At 43.1% G+C, this 26988-nt stretch overlaps 1 protein-coding gene and 1 pseudogene across 7 annotated transcripts in view; both read right to left on the bottom strand.

Moving 5' to 3' along the window:
- The window catches only part of CRTC3 (CREB regulated transcription coactivator 3), a 99825-nt gene that overhangs the window by 23508 nt on the left and 49329 nt on the right, over nt 1-26988 (bottom strand). For 4 of the 7 annotated variants that reach the window (XM_089906759.1, XM_022564048.3, XM_022564047.3 and 1 more), the window contains exons 3-6: nt 16112-16231; nt 8556-8617; nt 7163-7225; nt 4957-5057 (exon numbers count right to left, since the gene is read on the bottom strand). In XM_089906759.1, coding sequence (XP_089762885.1) covers nt 4957-5057; nt 7163-7225; nt 8556-8617; nt 16112-16231 — 346 coding nt within the window. The other 3 variants (XM_022564053.3, XM_022564054.3, XM_089906760.1) reach the window with 3 other exon arrangements.
- Nucleotides 26006-26421, bottom strand: LOC149749998 (cytochrome c oxidase subunit 7C, mitochondrial pseudogene; annotated as a pseudogene).

The following is a 26988-nucleotide window of genomic DNA, read 5'->3' as shown; positions in this document are numbered from 1 at the left end:
GGGGAGATGAGGCTGAACTGAAGGTGTCTGTGAGTAATCTGGCTTGATGCAGGGAATAGAAGGTTTTGGTTAGAGAAGTGACATGATTATAGCTAAGCTTTAGAGAGATTGTTCTTGCAGCAGTGTGAGATGGATTGAAAGGAGAAAGCCTAAAGGCAGGGAGACCAAGTGGAAAAACCACTGTAATAGTCCAGGCAAGAAGGAAAGAAGTAGGGTATTTATTGCCAATGAGGACAGAAGAGAGGCGGCAGACCTGAGATACCCTGCAGGGAGAAGGAACACGACCGGGCTACTGAATGGGTGTGAGGGGTATGGGAATGAGAGTAATTTAAAGACAACTAACTCCTGGTTTAGAGTTTAGGTAACTAGAAGGATGGTGGTGGCAATAACTGATATGCCAGCATCAAGCTAACGTGTAACCAAAATATCCACGGCTGTATTTTTACTACTGGATAAAAAATATATGATACAACTATAAATAAAGGGATAAAAATAAAAAGGAACGAGTTGTGACTGGATATCTAGAAACAGAGGAAACTCATATCAGTTCCACAGGGGATGGAACAGCCATGACCAAGGCTGCATCTGTGTTCCAAGAAACCTCGAAGTCTCAGAGCCACTGAGGGCTGACCCAGTGTAACGGAGACCATGTTCCCTCTCCCTACTCCCATGCCTGACGAATCTAAAATAACTCCTAGCACAGCCTTGATTTGCTGAATAGAGGCAGAGGCAGGGGGTAGATCCCTTAACCAGCGTGTGTCCTTTAAGAAGCCTCTGGCTTCAGCCTCCCCATTCTGGGCCCTCCTGTCATCCGGGTGACACTCTTGCCCCGCTTTAGATCTGGGATGCTTTTGCCATCCCCCTCTTCCTCCTATCCGTGCAGTCAAGCTTCTTTCAGGGTTACTTGCATTTTAAACGTTAAATGAAATTGAGTTATTTGCAGTGAGGTGGATGGACCTAGAGTCTGTCATACAGAGTGAAGTAAGTCAGAAAGAGAAAAACAAATACCGTGTGCTAACACATATACATGGAATCTAAGAAAAAAAAAAAAAAGGTCATGAAGAACCTAGGGGCAAGACAGGAATAAAGACACAGACCTATTAGAGAATGGACTTGAGGATACGGGGAGGGGGAAGGGTAAGCTGGGACAAAGTGAGAGAGTGGCATGGACATATATGCACTACCAAACGTAAAATAGATAGCTAGTGGGAAGCAGCCGCATAGCACAAGGAGATCAGCTCAGTGCTTTGTGACCACCTAGAGGGGTGGGATAGGGAGGGTGGGAGGGAGGGAGATGCAAGAGGGAGGAGATACGGTAACATATGTATATGTATAACTGATTCACTTTGTTAGAAAGCAGAAACTAACACACCATTGTAAAGCAATTCTACTCCAATAAAGATGTTTACAAAAAAAAAAGTTAACTGCGCTGGTCAAAGCTGTTGCCTCTGGCAAGGTCACTGAGGTGGGAGGCAGGCCTCTTTTCCTGGGGAGGAGCTCAGGGCTGTAGTTCTCAAAGCTGGTGACACTCAGCATCTACCGCTCTGGGTGCAAAGACGACAACCCTCATGCCCTCTCCTGCCCGTAGCTCTAGACTGCCCCCTGAAAGGACGGGGACCACCGCAGCCCCCTCCTCCACTCGCTGGTGAGGAGTGGAGGGGAGATAGGGACAGTCCCTAGGCTATGGAACAGGGCAACGGGGCAAGAGTCACAGAGTGCCCTCATGCTTACCCATTGGGGGTGTGGGTGTGTGCCTGTGAAACGATAATTAAACTGCACATGCTGCCAGGGAAATGATCAATATTTCTCTTTATAAATTCTGGATAATTAAACAAGAAGAGAGAAATTATAAAAATCTTGTTTGGATGTATAAAAGTTTATTTCTAGAATTTACATCAACTGCTTACCATGGATGCCTAATTGCCGTGCAACTCAATAACCATTATGAAAATTACTAACTACGTATCAGTCTAATGGCTTTGTTTTCTTGGGACACAAACCTCCGCTCATGAATGTATCATAGTTTATTGTTTATGTAGTTAAGCTGTGAGCAGATGCTCCCTTATCATGTGCTCATAAAAAAAAGCAAATAAATAATGGGAACATTAACTGAGGTTACATCATTATGCTCAGGAAAGATTCCCAGGGAAAGAGCAGTTATTGCTTCTGCTATGGAGCCTAATTCTGGGCTTCAATTATATTTTCCCATCACTTTTTTAAATCTTTACTTTATCTGGTTGGTCCTATAATAAGAAATACCTTTTGGAAAGCTAGTCGATATTTTTAAAGTCCAAAAGGAAAGAAAATGAAAAACTTTAATGAATGACAGGGGGAAAAGTACATGAAACTATTTAAAATAGCTTCCACCAACAAATATAATTCTCCAGAAATAATTCCTATCCTTGGAGACTTGAATAATATTTTAAACACACTGGCTTTCCCATGTAAACACATCCATATTTGGATGTGTTTCTGAGTTCTGCTATACTTGCAAGGCAACTTTGCAGAAGGAGGCACACGGTTCAGACATTCAAGCTGGAGGTCGGCCCACCTTCCACGGTTGAGAGATATTGGGGCCCAACGGTTTCTAACTGCTGATGTGAAAAGGAGTGACCCAGGAATTCTGCTCTGGGATTTCTTCCTTCCTGCTTTTTGTATTGCTCTGTCTACTAGGATCAACACTGGCATTCTTCTGCTTTTCTTATTCATCCTCACTCACACCTTCTGACATTTCTCACCTCTTCCCTCAGAGGCTACATCACTCTTGGCATAAATACTTCACTCAATTAATCACTTTCTTTAGTTGTTTTTTTTTTTTTTTTTTCTCTCTGCATGCAGGCCTCAAGATCTTGCTACCTTGTTCTCTCTAGGCCTTTGGCCCTTTCTAGAGAAGTGGAAACTTTAAACAGAGGGTGACACGAATGAAGGAATGGCAGAAGCAGAAATGCAGCTCTTTTTGGGGGGTTCCAGGTTGAAGCCTATCAGTCTGGTTCCCTCCCAATCCGGGGAGACTAAGCGCTTGCTGCACCTTGTTTAGGCCTATACATGCCTATAGTCTACCTATAACCCTACCTATCTGGAAGCTAAACTACTCCATCTTCCCGTATATCCTACCTCTCTAAGTGGTAAGCAGTGGACCCATATCCAATTCCAACATAACTGCCAGCTTTACTCTCATATCCCCATGTGTGGAAACAGCTAGACGGTCCTAACCAATTCTATAAGAGCTCATACTTGACAAACTGTTCGGGTAAATGTAGCATCTCTGAATTTCACCAAGGGAACAAATGCAGCATTATTACAACAATATAGGGATTATTAAATCCCATCCCTACTATATGCAAGGACATAAGACCTGGAATATTCTCCTCAGAAGGAAAAGAGACTATTTAGGGTTTAAACTACCTAAAAAGTAAAGAAAACTAGAAAAGCTAGCATTATCTTGGCCAAAGATTTATTTATTCCCATTTCAAGACCAAACACACAGCCCTAGGAATGGATAGTTCAGGACCACTGTTCCTACTAGATTATAAACCCCAGAAAGGCAGGCTTGGTCTTTGTCTTAGTGAACCAGACTTGGTTCACATGCAGGTTAGATTCAGCAACTAGAGTGTGCTCTGTACGCATAAGCCACTGAGTAATTTCTCCACACTCTCCGTCACTGAGGACTCCTCTGTGCCAGGCACTGTGCAGAAGGTAAGACCATAAGACGCTGACTGTAAGAAACCTCCTGGGAGCAGAAGGAGAGAAGCACATCCACGAGAAAGGCAGTCAAGTGACACAGGTGCCGAGATGGCCATCTATAGGTAGGAGCTTTGGGATGTTAGAAGGACATGGGGAGTTCTGGGCTGGCAAAGGGAGGAAGGTCAAGGATGGCTCTACAGACGTGGGGACAAAGCTGAGGGCCCTGGTCAGGTGAGCCAGGAGTAAGTTAAGAGAGGAAGAGATGGGAAGAGGATGGAACATTAATAGAAACCGAAGTAGTTCACCCACTTGGGGGGAGGGGCTGGTGAGTGAGGAGAGAAGGGAGAGAGGTGGGCAAGGGCCAGATCCTGGAGTCTGCGTCATTCCAAACTGAGAGATTTGGACTCTCTCTGGGAGGTGAGGGGGTGGCACTGAGATTTTAAGCAGGAGAGGAATATGATCAGATGTGGGTTCATTCTGGAAGCAGACAGCATGAATCTTTTCCCCACTCCTGGTCCCCGCTGGCCTCTCTCCACCCCTTTACTCACTCTGGCCCCAGGGAAGTGGAATGATGACCTGCAGCAAAGAGGGGAACAAGTGAGCGGGGGGGTGCCGGCTCCACTCTGGCTCGCGCTCCTCCTGGCCAGGGGCGCGCCTTCCCTCGGAGAGCAGCCTCCCTGCCGGCCCTGCCCTGCAGTCTGACCTCGGTGCTCCTGCGGGGGGCGCCCTGGGCCAGTGCTGCCGGCCACTGGGGGAGTCAGTCTCCCTCTGGGGTTCAGTCTTAACAGCCACAGACCCACAGAGAGAAGTCACTTCCTCTTGTCAGGAAGAAAGGTGGTATTTACCTCCACCCATCACTTCTACTTTTATTTCTCAGTTTGTCCAGATTCTGGATGGGAAAAAAGGACTTTCAGAGAACCCAACATAAAACTGGATTGGGAGGACATAAGACTGGAAATAAGGAGACCAGTTAGCTAGTTGTTATGAGTCCCTATAAAAATGATGAGGGCCTGAAAATGGAAGAGTGTGGAGTAGAGGAAGCTGGAGGGTCAAGAGATGCCAAGAAGAGAGAATTTGCAGAGAAAGAGGCAGGAGAGAAGCTCTGTTCTTATTTCATCATGAGCACACACACATCTCCCCTGCCAGGAGTTTTTCCCTGAGGACCACGAATCGGGGAAATGCACTTGCGGTTTAAGCTTTTCTCTCTCCCGGTTCCCATAGGACAGAATGAGAAGGCACAGATGCTGTTAGCATCGGGCCTGCATGTCTTACCCATGTATGAGGCAGGCCAGGCCGACTGGCCCCCTCCTCCATAGGGGTCCTGGGGCTTGGTGCTCAGAGCACTCGTGTGAAGAGCAGAGTCAGAATTGGTCCTAATGGGGGGAGGAGAGAGTCTGGCTGAAAATCCATTTTTCCTTAGTGAAAATGCAATGTTCTTTGCTGAAAATTACCAACAGGAAAGAAGGCAAGAATAACAGATTTGCAATCATCCATAAAATGAGGGGTCTGGACCTACCTGAAGTCCCTTAGATCAGTAACAGCCTCTGAGGATGGCCCACACCCAAAAGGCTGTAATTTGTACTTGTATGATCTTTTCCTTTGAAGCTAATGGCATAATGATCTGGTTTAACAAGGCAGACCATGGATTCACAGCTTCCTCTAAGAAACTTCCCAGTTTTCCTCGCAACTCAGAAGATCGCTGTGATCAGTATATTCTCTGTGGCTGCACTAGCTTTTCCCCATCTGAGAATAACTCCTCCTATACGAAGGATCACCGATAGCAGTGACTCTCAAACCCTTCCAGGGAGAATGCAAGGTCAAGACAACTTTCAAAATAACCCTAATGTGTCCTTTGCCCTTTCACTCTCGCTCTCTCATGAGCACAGTAGTTTTCCAGCAGCCTTGTGACCTGTGATGTCACCGCAGGCTGAATGCACAAGCAGAGAATCGAGCTATCTTCAAGAGATTTGTAAAAGGTACAACAATGTCACTCTTCTCAGTAAATTTTTTTTGTTTCAGAAAATATAACTGTGCTTCTTAAAAAAAGATATTTATAGACATGTAATGAGTTTATTATTATTTTATTTCTAAATGCATTTAATAAGTATCTTCTATAAATCTCTCAATTTAATTTCCAATATCAATAGCGAAATACAAACAAATACACTCACACAAACAAACACTGAGGGCCTCAATGGCTTTTAAGATTGCAAAGGAGTCTTAAGACAAACATTTTGGGAACCGTTGAACTATAGCAAATTTCTGGAATTCTCCCAGACAGCTCCAATTTATATTTAGCTTCGACTCTAAGAGATATTATTTACTTATCTCATCCAAGGGTCAAACTGTCTGCCATAAAACGAACTTGTGAGAGACCCGAAATTAATCTAAAATGCTTCTTTGTGGGCTGTTCCAGGTGATGGCCTCCTGTGGCCACCAAGCCATGTGGCTTGACTGTGCACCATGGCTGTGTTGTGTTCAGACAAAGGGAGAGGCAGTTCAGAACCTACATGAAAAACAGGAAGAGTGTGGACTCTGGGATCAGAGAGCCCTGGGTTCAGATTCTAGCTCCTTTACAGATTCAAAAAGACTCAGGAGAATATCAATCAAATGCAGAGAGACAACTGGGAAAATCTGAATACAGACTGGGTATTAAATAATGTTAGAAATTACTGTTAATTTTGTTAAGTGTAATAATGGCATTGTGGTTATGTTTTTTTAAAAAAGGTTCCTATCAGGCTTATACTGTTAGATATACTTACAGGTGAAATACTTTATCTGGCCAGTGCTGGGATGGGGGCGTGGGGGACGGCGGGGTAGAAATAGAAGCTGAAGGATGGGCACACGGAATTCTTATAACTATTTTCCTTTCCAACTCTTTTTTGTATATGTTAAAATTTTGCACTAATTTTTTTTTTTTTAATCCCAGTTCCATCACATATTAGCTAAGTGGCCTTGGAAAAGTCGTTTATAACCTCTTAGAACAGAAAATACTACTCATTCTTGTAGAATGTTATCAGGATCAAAAAAAATGACCTATGTAGAACACTTACCACTGGGGTCCAGCTCAAAGTGATCATTTAATAGCTAATGTATATTGAATACTTACGATTCCCAAGTTCCTTATGTATCTTATTTAATCCTCACAACCACCCCTTGATATTGGCACTGTTATCTCCCTTTTCCAGATGAGTAAACTGAGGCATAGGGAAGCTACATAACTTGCTCAAGGTCACAGGTTAAGAGAGGCAGACCCTGTTATCCACTCAGACCTCATGTTCTCACACTGCTGCAGTGTCCTGAGCAGACGTTCACGACCTGGTGGGAGATTTGGGTTCCTCTTTTTTTTTTTTAAACACTTCATATAAACACAACTGATATAAACATACTCTGGCAAATGGATGATATATTAGAAAACATCAGGACAATCAAGGCGACTGGCTTAAAGTTTATTTCTACTAGAAAACAAGCCATGTACCTGTTAAGTGCAGATGTTAGCCTGAACCCAGGGTGCTTCTCTTCCTTCCAAGGAGGCTGCTGCCTTTAAAAACCAGAATAACATAAAAAGAAAAAGAAGTTCAATCCACGGGGAGCAAAGGAGAACTTCTGGCCTGGGTTTGAGAACTGGCTCCTCTATTAACCCAGCTGCAAGGCTGACCTCTCCAGTTCCTTTGATTTCTGATTTCCATGATTAAAACTATCACAAATCCATGGGAACAGCAGGAGCAAATGAGATAGCTGGGCACATAACAAGGTTTTTTTTGGTTTTTTTTTAAAAGGTCAAACAAGCACCTTTGAATGCCTTTTGAAATGTTTCAAACCTATGACCAGTTCCTCTCTGGGGATGTGAGGTCTTACTCCAGATGTGTGAAAAACCACCCCTTGTCACATACCCCGAGTGCGTGGAGTGTGTGCATGTGGGTGCCTGGCCGGACTGGAAGCAGAAATGCTGCAACCCCACACAGACTGCCATGAAGAGGAATATAACTGTTACAGTAGCCCAGTTTGTGAAACTATGAGTCTGACTAATCCTCCCGCTCTGGAAAGCCTAAGACAATTTTTCTTGAATACAAATTTTTAGAATCTCAATTTGGAGGTATCCTTTCATGATTTAAAATAAAATATTGTGCTTGTCCTACAACCATGGATCCCAAGATTCTTAAGCACTGCTGAAAACCTACTTGAGGTAGGGGCCAGCTGTCACCCATCTTCATATCGACCTTTTCCAGGTCCTGACTACATTATCCACAGGAAGTGCTGCCAGTGTTTGCCCCGAGAATGGATGGAGAATAGATCTCAACCGAGAGAGCTGAATTTTCTCAATACGCACATTTCAAATGCCTCTTAAATCTGACTAGGTGATCTGAAAATGATACCATGCATCCACCGGATGTAACAATCTTTTCAGTTAATTTTATATTCTGTCACCCTCAGTATTCAAAAACACTCAACTTTTTGGTATATATTCTCTATATACAAAAATACTCAGAGAGACCCTAGGTCAAATCCACTATGCAAATTAGTTTTAGGAGCTTACTAAAGCCTTATGTTTCTTTCAGTAGCTTACCAAGACACGTTATATATTCAAATATAAGAATAAAAAAACAGAGTATTATGTTGGTAATTGTATTCCAAATGTGTTTCTATTTGGTCTTTAGAATGAAGATCTAGATTGATTTAAATAACTTAATTTTAGACTTTCATATACGTCTATGATTATACATGGAAAGACTTTAGTTTTATAAGAGAAAACAAGAGTCTGTGCTTTAGATTAGAAATTTCTAAAACAACATTCAAGGTGGATACAATAAAGCAAAACCATCCAAAAATAGCACATGCCCCTCCTATCTTTGAAAATAAGGCTTGCTTACCTTGGCCAACTCTCATCCAGGGGCTGCGAGGCGTAATTAGCTCCAAATGTACTACCATCAAAGTAGAATTTTCAATAAAGGAAAAATATAATGAATGGAAAGTTGAAGCAGAACTAAGAGGCTGGAATCGTGGGGAGTTCAACAACTTTTTTGGTTCTTATCTTTATCTCTACACCCGACATCTCTTCCTCCATGCTTTGTCTTATCAACTTCCTCTGGAAAAATCTATTCTATCTGCTAACCAGTGCCATCTTTGCATGATTCACATGGGGTGTTTCTTTTTTTTTTTCCTGCCTGCCCAACATCTTTTACTTTCAAGAACTGCTTCCACCCCGACCCGAAACCTGGTAAGGCTGTCATTCTGTGTGGGCCTGCCTGCCCCACAAAATGTACACAGACCCAATATTTCCAGTCAAGGTAACTTATCCCCCTGTGACTGGCTCAGGGATGGGCTCATGATACAAACAAGGGGGAAAAGGAGTGCCCCCAGCTGACGTGGTGAGCCCGAGGACCACATGGACCTGGGTTTCTCTCCCTGGAAGTCAATTCAGAGGTAGCACCTCACAGATGCTGAATCTCGATGCTATTGTACAAACCCCTGGATCTAGCCCCTTGGGCTTCTAGTGACATAAGCCAATAAATTTCCTTTTTTCCAAGTTGAGGGTTTCTGTTTCTTATAACTAAAAGAGAGCGGCATTAGGTTTGCGGAGAAATGTGAACTTTCTTGGGTTGTCAGGGGCCCCGTTTTATAATTTCTGTATCCTTCACTGGGTCTAGCCTGCCTTAAAACATATTCCAGGTGAAATGGAAATATGGAAAAACAAATGTGATGCTACACTATACATGCTGAGCACAGTAGAGCCGTTTTGGTTAATTTAGTTAATTATACATATAGAATAGCCTTCTTAAAACATTTTAAATCATATTATTCTCCTGCTAAAAAATCTTCAATGATTCTGTATAAAAGAAGCCAGGGCTTCTGAGCTAGGGTTCAGAAGGAAATGGGAACCAATGGAGAAGGACCCTATCCTACAGGCAGAATCTGGCATTAGTAAAACATGGGCACTAATGAACTCTTCATGAAATATTTCCTTTGCCAGAAGCATTAAGATCACAAGGTTCACTTCCTGTGTATTAGTTTTGTCATGTCTAGTTACCTTCTTTCTTAATCTGAATCTTAGTCAAGGCAATAAAACAGAGCTATTTTCAAAAGAGAGACCAGACATTTCTTCAACACCAAATATTAGGCTTAATGTATGCAAAGTACAGATGAGAACAGACTGCAGAAGGAGACAGAAGAGGAAAAGGTGATAAAGAAATAAGAAGGCCCTCTGAGAGGAAGCACAGCAGTATCTCAGTTGGCAGAGCCATTAGGGAGAAGGCATTGAGCCTTTCTCTTTCCTGCAGAGTTTGATGAATCTCTGTCCAGAAAAGATAAATTTCAGAAGCAGAAGTTTACCACTTCCCTCAGGACACTGCCACCCTTAAAGTCCTTAAGTCCACTTATCTGGAACCTGTAATACAAATTAGAATGTAGTGGTGTAATAGTAGTGCAATGATCAAACATCGATTATTTCAATGTTGAGGTGTAAGTCAGCATTTTAGCCTTTCTGATGTGTATTAACAACATGGAAGTGTAGTAAATTCCTGAAATTTTAATATGAGTAGGCTGAGGCTTCAAAAGTTAAAAGATGCGACCTCTGAGCTCTCCCAATTCTCACCATTCACATCTCACTTAATGGATATTCGAAAACGCAACAATTGTTGGCACCAAGAGAACCACTAATGTTAGTAACCACTAATGTCAATAGCTTACAGCTAAATTCAACAGAAGAAAACCTACAAAAGGTTTATTTGTTCTTCTGAAGATTTCAGAAAATTTTGTTCAGGTGGCTTTAATTACTCTACAACACTAATATGTCCTAAAGAACATCCTAAAGACAGAAAAAATACCCTTATTTGTAAACTTGAATTTACCATTTAATTCAATAAACATTTCTAGAGTGCTTGCTATTTGCCAGCAAACAAACAGAACAGAAGCAGAGGTGACAGGGTTTTTAACAAACCAGATCAGCTCCTCACCCAGCACTACGTTAGTTAAGCCTAAGTCAAAAACCAGTCCCACAGGAACTTCCCTGGCGGTCCACTGGTTGAGACTTTGCCTTCCGGCGCAGGGGGTGCAGGTTCGATCCCTGGTTGGGGAGCCGGGATCCCACATGCCTCCCGGCCAAGGAGCCAAGGCATGGAATGGAGGCAGTATTGTAGCAAATTCAATGAAGACTTTAAAAATGGTCCACATTAAAAAAAAAAAATCCAAAAACAAACAATTCCACATTATAATGGGCCTTTTTATTTATCCCCCTGTGCACTCCTCTTCTGGCTCCTCCTCTTCTGCCTTCAACCCTGATGGTCCAGAGTTTCTGTGGCCTCACAGCCTCTCAGCCCACATCTGCTTACATTGCTCTCAAAAGGACAGGATGGGGAGAAGGGTCTCAGTATCATGGGTGCCATGTAGAGTGGGAGCAGGGCGAGAGGCTGGGGACTCCGGGCACAGCCACTTTGGGAAGAGTGTCCTGCCTTCCATGCTCACCTTGGTCGGTCCCACCCATGCCTCTGGCTCCATCCATCATCCATAGTCCAGTAACTCATAAATCCATACCTCCAGCTCCCAACAGTTCTCATGAACTTCAGGCTTAAATTTCCAACTGCCTACTCAGCTTCTCCACCAAAAGTACCTCAAATTCTACCTAAAATCCCACTCATCATCTTGCCTCTCGCCTGCTCGTCTTGTTAGGAGTCCATCGTATGTAATGGAGGGTGCCATCCACCCAGGTGCTACAGGTGGAAATGCCAGTCATCCCAGGCTGCTCTCTCTCCCCAAGTCGCTGCAGTTCTGTAGCGGAGAATCCTTCCCCTCGTGTTCCTGCCTCAGTCCATCAACAAGGGGACTCCTGCTCCTTCTCAGCTCGGGGAGGGCCAGAGGGAAAGTTCTCACGCACTCTTTCCCAAAGGAAGGGGAGTAGCCCTTCTGTTGATATGACAGGACACCTGCTGGCCCATTTCCCCGTGGGTGGGGCCCCTGAGCCTCAGAAGCTCCAAACAAGTCCGACCCTGCCTCTTTCTTGTGCTGCCTGCTCGTGGCTGGTGAGCACAGCCGGGTTCTTCTTTTGGCTTCCTGTTCCCATGAGGTAAGGGCACCCAGGGCAGGGCTAAGGAACTGCCTTCTTGAGCAGCCTGGGGGCGACCATGTTCTCTCCTGCCCTCTGCAACTCCGTGTTCCTCCAGGCACAGAGTTTGTGGGGCAGGTTCATGATGGTCCACGCAGCTGGTGGGGTAAGTGAACTCTAGGTCTGGTGGGTTAATAGAACCCACCCACCAAGACAAGTGCCAGGGTCAGATTTAACATATAAAACTGACCACAATTTGGTTCCTTCCTAATTTCTCAACCATGTCTTCACCATCGCTCAACTTCCTCTTGTCCTTTTACCTCCAACTATGTCCTGCCAGAATACATCTAAAAGTCAAACATGAAGGGAGGTACATGAGTGAGATCTTTTTTGAGTCCCTGTGTGTATGAAAATGTCCTCCTGTTTACCTCAGCACACGAGTGACAAATAGGCGGCATGTGGGATTTTGAAGTCTGACTATTTTCCCCTTAAAACTCTAAAAACTAGCATTTCCTTTTCCTCCGAGATGGAAATCCTTAATGGGTGGCAGGTAAAAACTGGATTTTGTGATCAACTAAGTTTTGGAAACCCTGGATTAAAGACAAGAAGTTTCTTAACTGCCAGGCTTCTCAGACCCCTAATATAAACTGTGAAGCTTCAAGAAGATACAGAGAACCAGACATTTCTCAAATATAATAGGCAGTGCATTTCAAAGAAACAGTGTTCTATAAACTGACATCCTAAAATTTTCATCTCATTGTATGAAAAGAATCAAAGCAAGGCCTATTCCAAAGAGGAAACCCATTCCTAACTTTGGCAGGTCTTAAGGCATCTCTTCGTGACTGTTCACCCTAGTTTTCTGGACACAATATACTCTCAAACCTTGTTGGGAATGTAAATCAGAAAATTTCTAAACATTTGTTTTTCTTTCTTCCTAAAAACACATCTCTTTTAGAGGAAGGCGTTTCTTATGATTCTTCAGTGTGTCCCCCTTTTCTTCAATGTATTATCCACAGGTCTGAGATAATATTATACTTGCTGTAAATTTATGTTAATAGCTCAGAAGTTCAACAGGATGGTGTTTGGGATACATGTTTGCTGCCTTTGAGGAGTGAGAAGGGCTGCTGAAGACACGAGCAGCTGCAGGAAGGTAGGAGAGCCTCTCCTCCGAGTTCTCAGGCCCAGGCCCCCAGCTGGGGACCAGGCAGCGCCTCTCTGCTGCCCTGAGTACAGCCTTGGGCCAGATCTCAGGTGGGCAGTGCCCTGGTCTCTGCTTGTGGTGGCCCCCATGCCAACAGCAGAGCCCAGAGCCCACTGTGCCAGCCTTCCCTGCTATGGTGGCCGCCCACTGCCCACCGCGGGAGGAATGCCCTTGTGCCAGATCTCCGCTGCTTGTGGTGCCCACACTGTTAACAATGTTCATTTGAGATCATAGGACTGAACCCTTCTCTAAGTCAGTGTGCGCGTTCTAAAATAACACCCAAGCCAAGAAACAGCTGGAAGAAGAAAATTCTGAATACATTTCTTCTCTTTGTTCTAGCAAAGATTCAAACCGGTGTTAATACTTCCGAATAATAAAACTTCATTAAGGAAGTAATAGACCGGTGAGAAAGGCAACCATTTTAAGCAAATTATTGCAAAATCAAATGAATGCAGGCCAGGAAGGGAAAGATGGAATTGCAGCCCTCTTCCCCATCTTCTCCTGAATATATTCATATCTTCGACATAAAATCATCCCACTTTTATATTTTATTTCCGGAGCTCAAGGTCCCTTGATTCTTCAAAAGAGACTCGCTGTTTATTCATGGGCAGGCCTACGCTAAAGAACTCTTTTCAGTCAGCAGATGTCAGTCCCAGGACCCCCGTTAGGTGCTTCAGAGAGACATCTCATGGTCGGTGAATCAGACTTGCACTGTCTGATGAACAATTTTAATTCATCTGTATGTTTATTCTCTCCCGCCCTTAGGAGTTGATCTGCTTTGCTGCTGCTCTCATGAGTTGACCCGTATACACAGTCAAGTTCTAACCTATGACTTATTACCCGAAAAGAGATAGAGTCACCTGAACACACAGTGAAGTCTTCCCTCCGGCACTTTGCACAAGCTGTTCGCTCCGCCTGAAACATCTCCTCCCGGCTGTCTTCCTCCCTGCATATCACAACCACCTGAAGTTATTTTCCTTTAATAATTTTTTCTTTTTTTTTTTTTTTCACCTGTTTGTTGTCTGTCATCTCCCACAGGACTGTAAACTCAAGAAGGCAGGGACACATCTGTCTCATACACCTCTGAGTCCCCAGTGCTTACAACAGTACCTTGTACAGAGAAGGGGCTCTGTGAATACCTGTTAAATAAATAAACATGCTATCCCCTCACTTGTTACCTATCCTTCAAGCCTCAGATTTTCCTCTGGGATGCCTCTTCCATCTCCCCAAGACTGGTGCAGGCTGTGCTACTCTGAGCTTGCACAGTCCCTAAGCTGCATCACCGGCAGCTCACCACACTGCTGACACCATTCGCTTGCCCAGCTGCCTCTCCCACTGAACTACAAGCAACTTGAGGGCAGGGACTACGTTATGTTTCCCATGATATCTACAGTGTCTAAATGGTGCCTAACACTAACTGTTAAGTGAATGAACATTTTTCTCCATTGCTTTTCTTCAATCTCCTCCTCTTCTAGACAGTCCTCTAGTTTAAAAAGCTGTGAGTATATGCATATATTTAGACTATACTTGCTGCAAAAAGGATTTGAAATAGCTATAAATATATCTATATGTATTATAATATTTAGAGAAAACACCTACAAGGGAAAGAGGGAATTGAGAAATTAGAAAAAGATACAATGTTAGTTACATCAAGAAACACTCTTTTACTTGAAAATTCCAAGCAATTTAGACAATGGTTCCAGGTACTACTCCACCCGCACACATGTGAATTAGCTGAAGTACTGCCTGAATTCTCCTTTCCTTTTGCATTCTATGTAAAAGTTATTACACATTCCAGAAAGGAATTTGAGGGGTATTGGTGGTTAAATGGTAGAATTCTCGCCTCCCAGAAAGAAATTGGAAAAATCAGTTATCAACTTCATTTTCCCAGACAATGGTCACATAATACACAAAATTAGAAGTCAAGGTATCTCAGTGGACCAAATGTGGTGCGTCCCTGGGGGTGGAAGAGAGGAGAAGTAAACATTCATTGGGGTCATTACCCTTGCCTCACATTGACAGAAAACTGCAAGAAGCCCAAGGGCAAGAGAAGCAGTGGTTTCCTCTGTGCAACCCCCCCCCCCCCCCCGCAGCTCCTCCCAGGGGGTCTCTCTTGAGTGTGGTCCTGGGGACCACTGAGTGCTATAGCGAGGGAGGGGCTCAGGCTGGGGGGTCAGCTTGACCTGGGCTGAATCTGGGCCCTTCCAACCTCAGCAGTGGAATTTTGGGCAAGTTACTCTGACACTCAGTTTCCTCATTGGAAAATGGGGGTTAAAAAAAGTAAACTGCTCAGTAAGTATTGAGGACTAAATGACATATGAATTGCCCAGCACAGTGTCTGGCATGGGTAGGTGCTCAGTAAACATAAGCATCCTCCCCCCACTTCCTGGTTTCTAGGCTGGTGAAGCGAACTCTACCATCACTGCCAGGAATCCAGCTCTGCAGTAAGACTTACCCCGCCTTTCTCGTCTTCCTCCACCCCTGTGGGTGAGAAGAGTGAAGTGAGAACGCAGGCCCTCCTCCCACAAAATCCAGCTCAAAAGCCCTGAGCACAATGCTGGACCCCGCGCAGCACACCCAACTCTGGCCTCATAAATAAAATTGTCAGATGAATTCACAATCTCCTTTTCTTTCTTCCTACTTAATAGCATAGGATTTGGTGTGAGTGAATATCACTACGTAAGATTTTCCTAAATACCAGCTTTATATTTTAGTTGTCATCTATTGAGTTTGAAACTCCATAAATAGAAAATCATATAAAATTTCTTCTGTAAGTTCTAGCAGCAGGTCAGTGGGTCAACAGAAATAAAAACAAATCACCTATCTGTCTGTTTGTTTTGGCTGGACAGATTAAATCTATCCAACCTGATTCAAAGTCATGTTTAATTCTGACTGCTGATTTCTGAAGAAAATGCTGAGAAGGCCTTGCAATGGGGCTGAATTGCATGTTGTTTATGTTCAGTTACTTCATTAAACTGAACTTTATTGACACGTCATAAAGTAAACATCTACAATGATCCTTCCAATTTTTACCTGTGGAGATGTTTTTGGTTTCCAACTCACTTATTTTTCTTGCCTCTGTTCATCAGATAAAATGAAGATTTTCAGGCCAAAGGGGAATGACAGGGAAGATACATCCTGAAAACCTTTCAAAACTTATCCTCTCCTCAGACAATGAAAAAGGATATTTGTCGTCCTGGCTTGTCCCCAGACCGTCGGTGGAGGGGGTGGAAGCGGGTCCGGGACGGCCTCTCCACCAGCCCATGGTGGCGGGTTCCGCGCACGCTGTCAGCTGGGTGGAACGCCGGCTGTGGAGAGAAGGAAGAGAGTTGGCCTGTGACCGTGACATTGCCACTCACCCTCAAGAACACCAACTGATCACAACAACAGATGACAAGGCTGACTTTATAATTTTACTGGTGTCTATGACTGTGCCTTGAGTCAAGGTAAATAAAATGCAGCACATGGAGCTGTTTCTACATCATTACAGAATAATTTAAAATAGTCTTTAGTGTGTGAAGATGAAAGCTGAAAGAATGATATATTAAAAGTTGTCACAATTTGGAGACTATGGACTCATACATCAAATCCCAGGAATTAGGAGATAAGCATGAAATGTAAAAGAGGTATACTTAAGACAGAAGCAGTGTGCAAAAACATAGATGTGGCATCCAGAAATAAAATGGGATACCTCCTGGGGACTGGGGACTACTTGCTCTATACGGTGTCTTTTTATATTTTTGATTGACTCGACAATGTTTAAAAATTCAGGTTTGGGGCTTCTAGTGAAAAATCTGAACATCTTGGCCACACTGGTCCCAAATTCCCACTTGGCAATGGGGACTGAAATTGAGAGTAGCTGCTCTCTGCAGGTGGGACACCGGACCACTCGAATGACTTCTTCTGTTAGACATCTGAGTTTGTGACCCCTGAGTCAAGGCGAGAAAAAAGAATACTACCTGAATACAAGTGGGAAACACACAACTCATTATCAACTCATTATACCCCAAATGGCACAAATGAAAATACAAACAGATTCAAGATAAATCCATGGTCAATAAATACAAAATCTTTTATTAATGGAGGCTTGGGTGACATTCTTAACATTTTTGAGTTTGGCATGATAAAAGGCAACCTTTTTTTTTTTTTTAACATCTTTGTTGGAGTATAATTGCTTTACAGTGCTGTGTTAGTTTCTGCTGTATTACAAAGTGAATCAGCTATATGCATATGTATATCCCCATATACCCTTCCTCTTGCGTCTCCCTCCCATCCTCTTTATCCCACCCCTCTAGGTGGTCACAAGCAAAAACCAAATCCCAGGCTGGACCATTCTACCTCACATAATGGGGCAATGTGTATAAAATATTATGCCAGAGATGTTTGTGAAATACATGAAAACAGATTTTCTTTTACGTAAATTGAATCATATGTCAAATACCTAGCTTACTATGAAAGGAATCCTTTGACGGAGTATGTCTTTCTGGGGGAGCTTCTTTTAGTTAAGAATTGGTCGCTAATTTTTCTTTGTTAAACACACAGATTTTCTTGTATCGGATTTGGGAATGACTCCTATTTCTCCCGAGTGGGCTGATAAAATGTCTGGACTAGTTTAGTTGAACAGTTCTGTCAGCAAAGGGTCCCAGGTCCCAGCCTGTCTCAGTTCTCTAGTTTTACAATCCAAATCTATGAACTCCTAAAATAAAGAGACCTTACTGAGGAACAACCTCTGGTACTGGAAGAAAAACATCCATTATGATAGGTAAGATGGATGTTGATCTCAGACAAGACAGCACACTAATCTAGGGATTGATAAATTGAAACACCTTTGTTAATCAAGAGGATGAATACCCAAGGCACACTTTATCAGGACCTGCTTACACAGTAGACATAATTTTTAAGAGACAGATTACTTTGTTCCAGGATAAAAGAAAAGGGAGGACTCTCTGGTAATAAAATCACACGAATGTTAACTGTACTTGAAAATAACATTTTCCTCTAGGAGTCGTAGAGCACAACTACTGCCAGACTGAGCTCCCAGAGGCCAGCCTACAGAAGGGGCACCGAGGGTCTTTAGAAGGGGATCCAAGAGGACTTCCCCGGCGGTGCAGTGGTTAAGACTCTGTGCTTCCACTGCAGGGGAACTGAGATCCCGCATGCCGCACGGCGTGGCCAAAATAATAAAATTAAAAATAAAAGGGGGGGGGGATCCAAAAAGCAGAAAGCTCTTGGAATGTCTTCTGAACTTCCTACTACACATATATTTTCTATTTACACTTGCCTGTTTTGCCTTAACCCCTGGTGGCCCAGATCCTCTATTATTACTTGGACTCAGTGTGTGTGTGTGTGTGTGTGTGGAGGGGGGAAATCTCTGGCCACATTTGAAATTTTCTTCTCTTCCTCACCGTGGCACAAGTTCAACTCTCTGCCCCTGTAGGAGCTGATCTTCTTCCACACTATATTTGACTTTAGCCCTCTCAACTCACAGGGCCTTGCCCATCAAATGAATTAGAACAGTTCAGCCCAGGAAGCTGGAACTGGAGGAGGTTTCACAGTGAAGGAGTCTGTTAAACACTATGGTGTTTGGTAGTTGGCCTAAGTCTCTGGATCCCAGAAAGCTAGGGACAAACAGACACACAGTTCTCCTGTTCCCACCAACTTCCAATCTCATCCTTGATAAGAGCTAAAATTCTGTTATTTAAAAATGTATTTCTTAAGCTAACTTTAATACAAAAAAGAAATAAAACCCTACCACCCTGAAGGTCAAGTACTTCATTTTTTCTGTTCCTTTTCAAGTTTTATCCATAGTTTTTACATGGTGGTACCCATAGCACATTTATTTTTGTGATCTATTTTCCGTACTTAACATTTTGTAAACAATCTTCCATATATTATGTAATCCTTACAGGTATTAATTCAATAAGCGTACAGTATTTCATTTCCAACATTCATAAGGCCAAAACTCCATTATACAGTTCAAAGAACTTGTGGTTTGGAATCAAAGAAAACAGTCTCAGTCCAGAATCTTCCACTTACTAACAAGTTACTTTGTTAGTCTTCCTTATCTGTAAAGTGGAAATGATCATCTGATAACTTCCTCACAGGCTTGTTGAGAAAACGAAATTAGATTATGTGTGTGAAAGCTGCCTTATCCCAAGGAAACTGGGTGTTACAGACTGAATTGTGTCCCCCAGAATTTGTGCATTAAAGCCCTAATCCCCAATGTGACTGTATTTGGAGATGGGGTCTTTAAGGAAGTAATTAAGGTTAAATGAGGTCATAAGGTAGGATCTAATCCATAGGACTGGTGTCTTTTTTTTTTTTTTTAGGACTGGTGTCCTTTTAAGAAGAGGAAGAGACACCAGGAGGACACGCACACAGATGAAAGGCCATGTGAGGACAAAGCAAGAAGGCAGCCATCTGCAAGCCAGGAAGAGAGTCCTCGATAGAAACCAAACTACCAACACCTTGATTTTGAACTTTGCAGCCTCCAGAACTATGAAAAAATAAATTTCTGTTGTTTAAGCCACCCAGTCTGTGGTATTCTATTAGGGAAGGTCAAGCAGGCCAATACACTGGGCATCAGAAGGAGGATGGATAGCCAGGTGGTGGGACACTGGAGAGCATCTTGTTAAAGGTGAGGCCACCCTGCAGAGCCCTTCTGTGGACAGCAGGAGTGACATCATCGTTAGGGGCATCCTCCAGCATTCTGAGCCTCCCACACCCATCTGCTGCCCATGCCATGTCACCTCTGAAAGCTGCAATCTGGGATGAATGCCTGAAAAGAATGTTGGCAGGGCCTTGTGACTTGCTTTAATCAATGGATCATGAGCACACGTGATATACATCTTGTCCAAACAGAAACTCTCACACCCTTCCTTCTGCCATGAGAATGCCATGTCCCAAAGAGCGGATGCTGCTTCAACCTCAGTTGCAGAAGGGGAAGATACAGGGAGGAGAGCACAGCAGGGAATATGAGTGAAAAACAAAGGTTTGCTGAAAGTCCCAGAGTTTTTGAATTGGCTGGTACTGTAGCAAAGCTGACTGATATGGCAGTGATGGCAGAGAGACTGCAGTGAGATGGAGAGTCCTGCTTTTCACGAAGAGCAACGAGGGAAGTGTAAAGTCAAAAGATCCTGCAAATTGGTGCCTACATGTTTTAAGGAGGGCCTCAGGCTCAGGTTCTGACAAGCACCACCCTATCTGAAAACGTGGGACCCAGACACTAAGTACAGAAGACAGGACTCCTGCACACCCGTATACAAAAGCTCCTCCACACTGATATCTGGGATCCGGTGCTGGACTACCCATAGGTAGACCGAGCACATTCTTAGGATACAAGCAAGAAAAGGGCAACACAGAAGAGGAAGACTCTATTTGAGAGACTGTCCAATAACATCCAAAGTATTCAGTGTGGGAAAAATCAGAATTTAGCTGGATTTCCTTATCTTTTTGTTTGTTTGTTCTGGATGGCTTAACAGTTTTTATTCTGAAATACATAGGGATGGGAGGTCCAATAACCGCTTCAAGGCCCAGGCCAGCATTGGTCTTACTGCAGGGCCCCAGGCACTAGAAAGCGGATGGGAACGGCACATGGGGAGCGGCAGTGTCCTTGCTGGCTGCCTGAGGTAATGCAGGGGTGAGGGTTAGCACTAGGAGGCTCAGTAGGAACCTGAGCAGTGAAGGGGTGGCCAGAGAATTCTGTTTCACATTGTGACTGAATTGCCAGGGCCTGAGCATGGAGAGGAATGACCGAGTGGTAACCCAAGGCAGGGGAAAGGTGGATTCTGGGCTTAGGTCCCCAAATCTGAGAGAGGATAGGCTAGGTGGAGCACAGACCAAACACCAAGGTTCCACGGACCTCAACAGTGAAGGACAATGAGGCCGGGGCGGGAGGGTACAGGTGCTTCCTGAGTTGGCAAGTAGCTAGCCATAGGCAATTCTTACTTAGTTTCTGTGGCTGGGCTTTGGGGGGAGGAGGCGAATTCAAAGCGGTTCAAGGTACTTCTGGGAATTGAATGTCCACTTGCAGAGAGCCCCCGTTTCAGGCTCTCCCCGCTTTGCAGGATTGCATGCTCCTGACTGCTTCTGAAAATGCCTCTACGTGGATGGCAAATTGGTTCAGGTTTCCAGGTATTAGGGCGGCTGATCGGGCGGGGGCGACATGGCTAATGCTGATAGCGGAACTCTTTCCGAGATGAAACAGGACACGTGAATCCTCCAAAAGAAGCAGCGTTGTGGATTTGCAGGGCAACGGCAGACAGGACCACACTCTCAGAGCACTCGCCCCAAGGACCGAGACCTCACGCAGGTGTCTTTACATGCAGCACCATATAGAGTCACCTCACATCACCTGTGAAAGCTGCAGCCTGGGGTGAATGGCTGAACATGGCAGCTGGATTTCCTTACCTTTCCTGGGAGGAAGATTACTTCCTCTAATTAGACACTATTGATCTACCAATGTGACCTACATTTGCATTGATTCTTTTAGCACACGTACCGCATCACTGGCAGATCATTAAGTTTGTGGCTAATTAGAAACCCCAGATCTTTCTTACATGACTAACAAACCACAAGCAGATTCCTACTACTAAGCCCATGTTTAGTCATGGAATGAGCTGAAGTTTGAGAATTGGAGAGCTGCTTATTGCCAACTCAAGGAGACTGTCATTATTAAAGGTATATATGCTATAGCATATTCTTTATACGTGAATGACCAAGCCACACTTCTTTCTTGCAGCAAAATCAATTCTCACTTACAGCTGTATTTCTATACGATGTTATTAAAAAAAGGAGAAATGTAATTTGCAACTTCTCTCAAATGAAATATAGATTTCTAAATGCTAGGAGGATGGCCAAGTACATTCCTGCACTGTAAGAAGTTCTACTGAGTTTTTTAAAATATATTTAAAACATTTGAGAAGACAGAGATTAAGCATATTAATGGTTCCTCTGAAAAGTCTTGATCCAGAATACCATAACCTCAGTATCTTTACAAGGGGATGCCCAATCACTATTCTCAAACAGAAACAATTCCACATAAGACAACTCTCAGTAGCTTCATTTGTAGACATTATGATAACTAAAGCGCAAGAAAAAAAAAAAATCCTGTCAGAGCAACAGATATTTTTCTGGAATACCACTGTCAATACTAGAAATACATACTGACAGGAGTTGCACTGGATGTGATGATACCGTTATTTTACGGTATGAGGACAATGTGCTAGCCTGAACCAGGGGTCATTTATGTGACAACTTCACCCATCTCAGCAGCAAACCAGGAAGCAAAGAGAGCCTCTAAGCAACAAAAACAGAACCCTCCAGGAGAGCACTTGGAAGGGAGCCCCTCAGGTTCTCCATTACACCTTACCTGAGCCTAATAAACTGGACCACCTGGCTTTTCAACCCAGAGCAGGTGAAAATAAGGTGGGAATGAGCAACACAAGGGAACAGGGCTGCTGGCTTATCAGAGTGATAAGCAAAAGGACTGCTGACCATAATGGAATCCAGCTCCGTGCTTTCCTTCTACAGATGAGAAACCAGGACCCAGAGAGATGAAGTGATTTTTTTCTCACCGTCACACAGCCTGGCAACTTGAACTCAGGATTCTGAGTCTCCTTCAGGGTTCTCTTCACCTCACGATTTTTTTTTTTTTCACCTCACCATTTTGCCTCCTTTGCTCAGTTGCCCACATAAAATCGGTTATTTTTGAGATTGTAAGTGGATTTTTGCTGACATATACAGAAAAAATAAAAAATATTTTTCCAGAAATGTTCCAGACAAAATTTTATTATGTTCTCATAAATCTACTGACGACCCAAGATTCAATTAAAGGGTAAGAGCCCTGCTAGGGTATCTGGCTATCTTGCAGTATAAACAGCATACTTACCTTTTATATTGGATCCAACAGTCTCATTTGGGGTAAGTGTCCGACAATATTTTATAAAGGTTAGCTACAAGTCCCAAGGCTATTTATTGACCTTCCCATGCTTCCTCCTATAGAATTAAAATGCTACCTCAATCCTTCTAAATTACTCTATATATTTGAGCTCCCATCTGTTTCCCTCCTCCCCAGTAGAGCTAGAGGTGGAACAGGAGACTGGGTAGAAGTTTAACAGATCATAAAGGCACTACTAGAGACGGTGTGTTAATGCTTGGCTCTGAGGTCACCCTCGCACTCACTAATTTGCTCTACAGGACCTCCAGCCTGCCCACAATGCTGTTTAGCTCTTCTTTCGTTCATGAAAGACTAACCCCTGGTTCTGAATACATTTCTCTGGGGGGAAGGCTGGAGACTTTAAAAGGGCAGGAAGGCAGATTCCCTGAGTTTGCAGCGCTTCTTATTTATATGCAGGCTATAGTTAATGGACGACGTTATAGGTCCCCTCTTTTAAAAAAGAGTCTAACAAAGGGACAACTGTGCCTCTCTTGGGAACCCAGCTGGAGATCATTCCAGCCACAGCCAGGGCTTCCTTTGGTTCTCATGATGAAGGGAGGGAGGGAGTCAGGAAGACCTGCCCACTGCAAAGAAGAGGCTATTAATTCACTCCCTGGGGGCTAAATGGAGCATTTTAATTCTGCCTTACAAAACGAGCAGAATAAAAAGGATTTCATAGCTTGGTTAGAGACTCTATTATATCACCATCAAAACAAAACAACCTTAAAATGTAATTCAAAATACTTTACAAATCTCCAGGATCAGACGTGCCAGCGCTCTGCCAGCCCTCCCTGACCTCAGCTCCCCAGCCTCTTCCTTTGCCCTCTGCAGTGTTAAAATTGGGCAGCAGCTGGTGCTCAGCCACGCCAGTGGGCTAGATCTTGAGTTCACAAAACTGTAAGGCTCCTAACTTCTGGGAATAAGGTCAGGCTTTTCTCCCAGCAGGTGGCCAGTGCTACACTATCTTCAGGCTGGTCTTAGTCCAGTTTCACAGGGTACTTTGACTCTCAGAGCCCCTGAATCACCTGAGTGGGTAGTTTTTATTTTATTTTTAACATTGAGACCATGCCTTTTTTGCCAACTGAATTTGGGATCCAATCTTCTCCCAAGGAACAAATGAGTCCTGCTGTGAGGATGAAAAGAAGCTACAAAGAGCAGAGCAGAGCAGAGAAGGTGCTGGCACTCAAACCTTCTAACCTGTGACCTGGCCTGTCACCATATCTGTGTCCCATGTGTTGCCCCTTCCTAGTCCTTACTTTTAAATGAAAGGTAAAAGGGAAGAAAAGTTAATAAGATAAACTAAGGATAAAGATTACTCTAAAAAATGACAGCGATAAAACAGTTTGTTTTTTAAGGCAGCAAAGGTCCAAACAGAAAAAAAAAAAATCAAAGCAGTCAAAATTATCTCAGAGGACCAGGAGGAATAATCTGTAAAAATAAGAAATAACAACAAAGCATAAAACATGCCCAGAGTGCAGGGTTTAGGGTTCATAGCGGGCTCTTGTTCCCGGAAGAGGCAGTTGAGAAGGTCAATATCCCAGGTGGGGCTTGCACAGGCATCTCACCTGGAGAGGTTGTTGGGTGACATTCTGCTGACCTAGCGGACTGCAAGCGGTGAGACCTGTTATTCTGCCCCAGCACCTTCCCTCTCAGCCCCCACATGGTGTCTGTGACAGTGGGTTCCAACACACGTTTGATGAATTATTATTATGTTTCTAAATAATTAGGATCCAAAGCAGAGTGTGTGATGTATATAGGGTGTAGAGAAGATATTAGAAGCCCTGTTTCCACCACTCAGTTTTCTATTTTTTTGTGTAATAATATAACAGTACAGGGGTATGTATATATAACTAACAAACAAAAACGTAACCAGATTGGGGATACAAAACTCTTTTTTACTACTAGGATGCATGATCAAAAAGTTTAAATGACAAAATGTTGAGAATTATTGAAACTGGTGATGGCTCTATGGGAGCTTAGTATTCTATTCTTTCTACTTTGGGGGATAGCTAAAATTTTCCATAATAAAATGAATTTCCACTTCAAATCCTCAGGGATGGGCATGGGCATGGCAGAGGTTAATGCAGACCCCAAGCCCCTGCAGGCATATTACTGTCTTTACAGGAAATACCACACAAGCACCCACAGAGGCAGAAGTTTTAAACTGTCCACTCCCATCCCCACCTTCCTGCCTGGCGCAATGTCTTCAGTGGAAAGAGAGGCCTTCTGTTGAGTGCAGCTCCCCTTTGGCTCCTAATATGATCATGACTAGAGAAATCAGTTCTGGGTAAATTGGGTCTGCCCATTTATTTCCTCCAGAAGAAGCTGATTTGCTTCTTATGTGATGATGGAATGATGGAAAGGAACTGTGGAAGGGAGGAACTTGGTTTTTGTGAGCTAAGACTTGAGCAGTGACAGGGCAGGGCAGCAGGTGCCTGGCCTAGAGGCAGGTTAAACAGGAAAGCAACCAGCCAGTAGAGTAAGGCCAATGGTGTCCTCAGAGGCCAGAGGGGTCAGATAGGTATTTTAGGTCCAGTAGGAAAGGAGTCAAAGCACCTGAACGTGGCTTCACCCCATCACCTGCCTCTTCCTGCCGTATGAGACGGAGGTGAGGAAGAGTCATGTGTGGGCACGGACTGCCCTTCTTCCCTCTCCTTTCAGTCTCGCTGCATCCTGAACCACGCCAGATACACCACTCTGATTAAACTTGGTAAGATACTTCACTGAGTTTAAAAGAGATCTGTAATTTGGAATTAAAAAAAAAAAAAGTAAGGGGGATAAATGCAACAAAATTGACAAAGTGTTGAAAATTATTGAGGGAAATGGGTGGAGGCAGTCAAAAGGCACAAACTTCCAGTTTTAAGATAAACAAGTTCTGAGGATGTAATGTATGGCATGGTGACTAGAGCTAATAATACCATAATACATATTTGAAAGTTGCTAAGATAGTAGATCTTAAAAGTTCCCATCAATGAAAAAAAAATGTGTAACTGTGTGTGGTGATGGATGTTAACTAGACTTATTGTGGTAATCATTTTTTTAAAAGTCACATACATATTTAATTAAGAAACTAATAATGCAATATTACCCAAATAAAAGTAAGCACATGCTTAATTATCATGTTCTATATTTCAGAGAAGAGATATTAAGGATTTATGCCATAAGTTTATTTACAAACATATCTAGGATGCTGAGTTCAAGAGTTTGATCCTTTTTTCAAAGAGACAGCACATCTCAAAATGCTCCTCTTCATATCTGTCTCATGGATTATTTTTTAAGCAGTTGGTGTCTTACTATAAAGAAAGGTGCAGTAAATCCAGACCCAAAGTACAAAGTCATCATAGCTAGTATCCGCCACTTGTTTTCCACTGAAAATGCTAAATTCTTCCCCGGACCCTCCTCATAGCGGCTCCTATGGACCACTGAGGCTGTGAACCTCCGAACGCTCTGTCCCAACACAGTGCTGTTGGAAGCTCGGCAAAAGGCGCAGAGACTGAAGGTGGAAGAAATGGCAGCAGCACACCAAGCCCTCCTTTCCTCATGACCTTGTTCCCCTGTGTATTGTGGTAATCATTTTTTTGCAATATATACACAGAGCAAATCATTATGTTGTATACCTTAAACTAATACAAGGATATATGTCAATTATACCTCAATAAAACTGGAAAATATTAAGACTGGTGATGAGTATAAGGGGGTTCATTATTCTATTCTCTACTTTAGGGTATATTTTACATTTTCAAATAAAAAGTTTAATTTTTTAAAATTAAAATTGTGACACTATAGTAAATTAAGTGTGTCTTTTTTTTCAGTTTTAACCCAATAACTTACAGACATGCAAAAAAAGAGATGAAAGCTAAGTGTTTTACCATATGGCCTGCAAAAATTATTACTAAAATACTTTTCTTCACATGACTTTAAAGGACAAAATAAGTGTATAATTTCACAAAGGAACTAGGAGGGTATATCATAAAAGAAAATGTTTCTAGAGGGAATAAAATAATCTGGAATATTTAGTTAGCTATAACAGCACATGGCAATTCTAAACAAAGCATATTGAGTTTTAAAAAAGACAACGAAATGTACATCCTGTTTTTGATTTAAAAGAGCCTTGGGTACTTTTCCTCA

This window comes from Delphinapterus leucas, chromosome 2 (genome assembly GCF_059928025.1).
Source record: "Delphinapterus leucas isolate spDelLeu-1000000601 "Yukka" chromosome 2, BTC_Dleu_Yukka2, whole genome shotgun sequence".
Lineage (NCBI taxonomy): Eukaryota > Metazoa > Chordata > Mammalia > Artiodactyla > Monodontidae > Delphinapterus > Delphinapterus leucas.
Note: the sequence above shows the minus strand (reverse complement) of the source record. Positions and strands in the feature narration are given on the sequence as shown.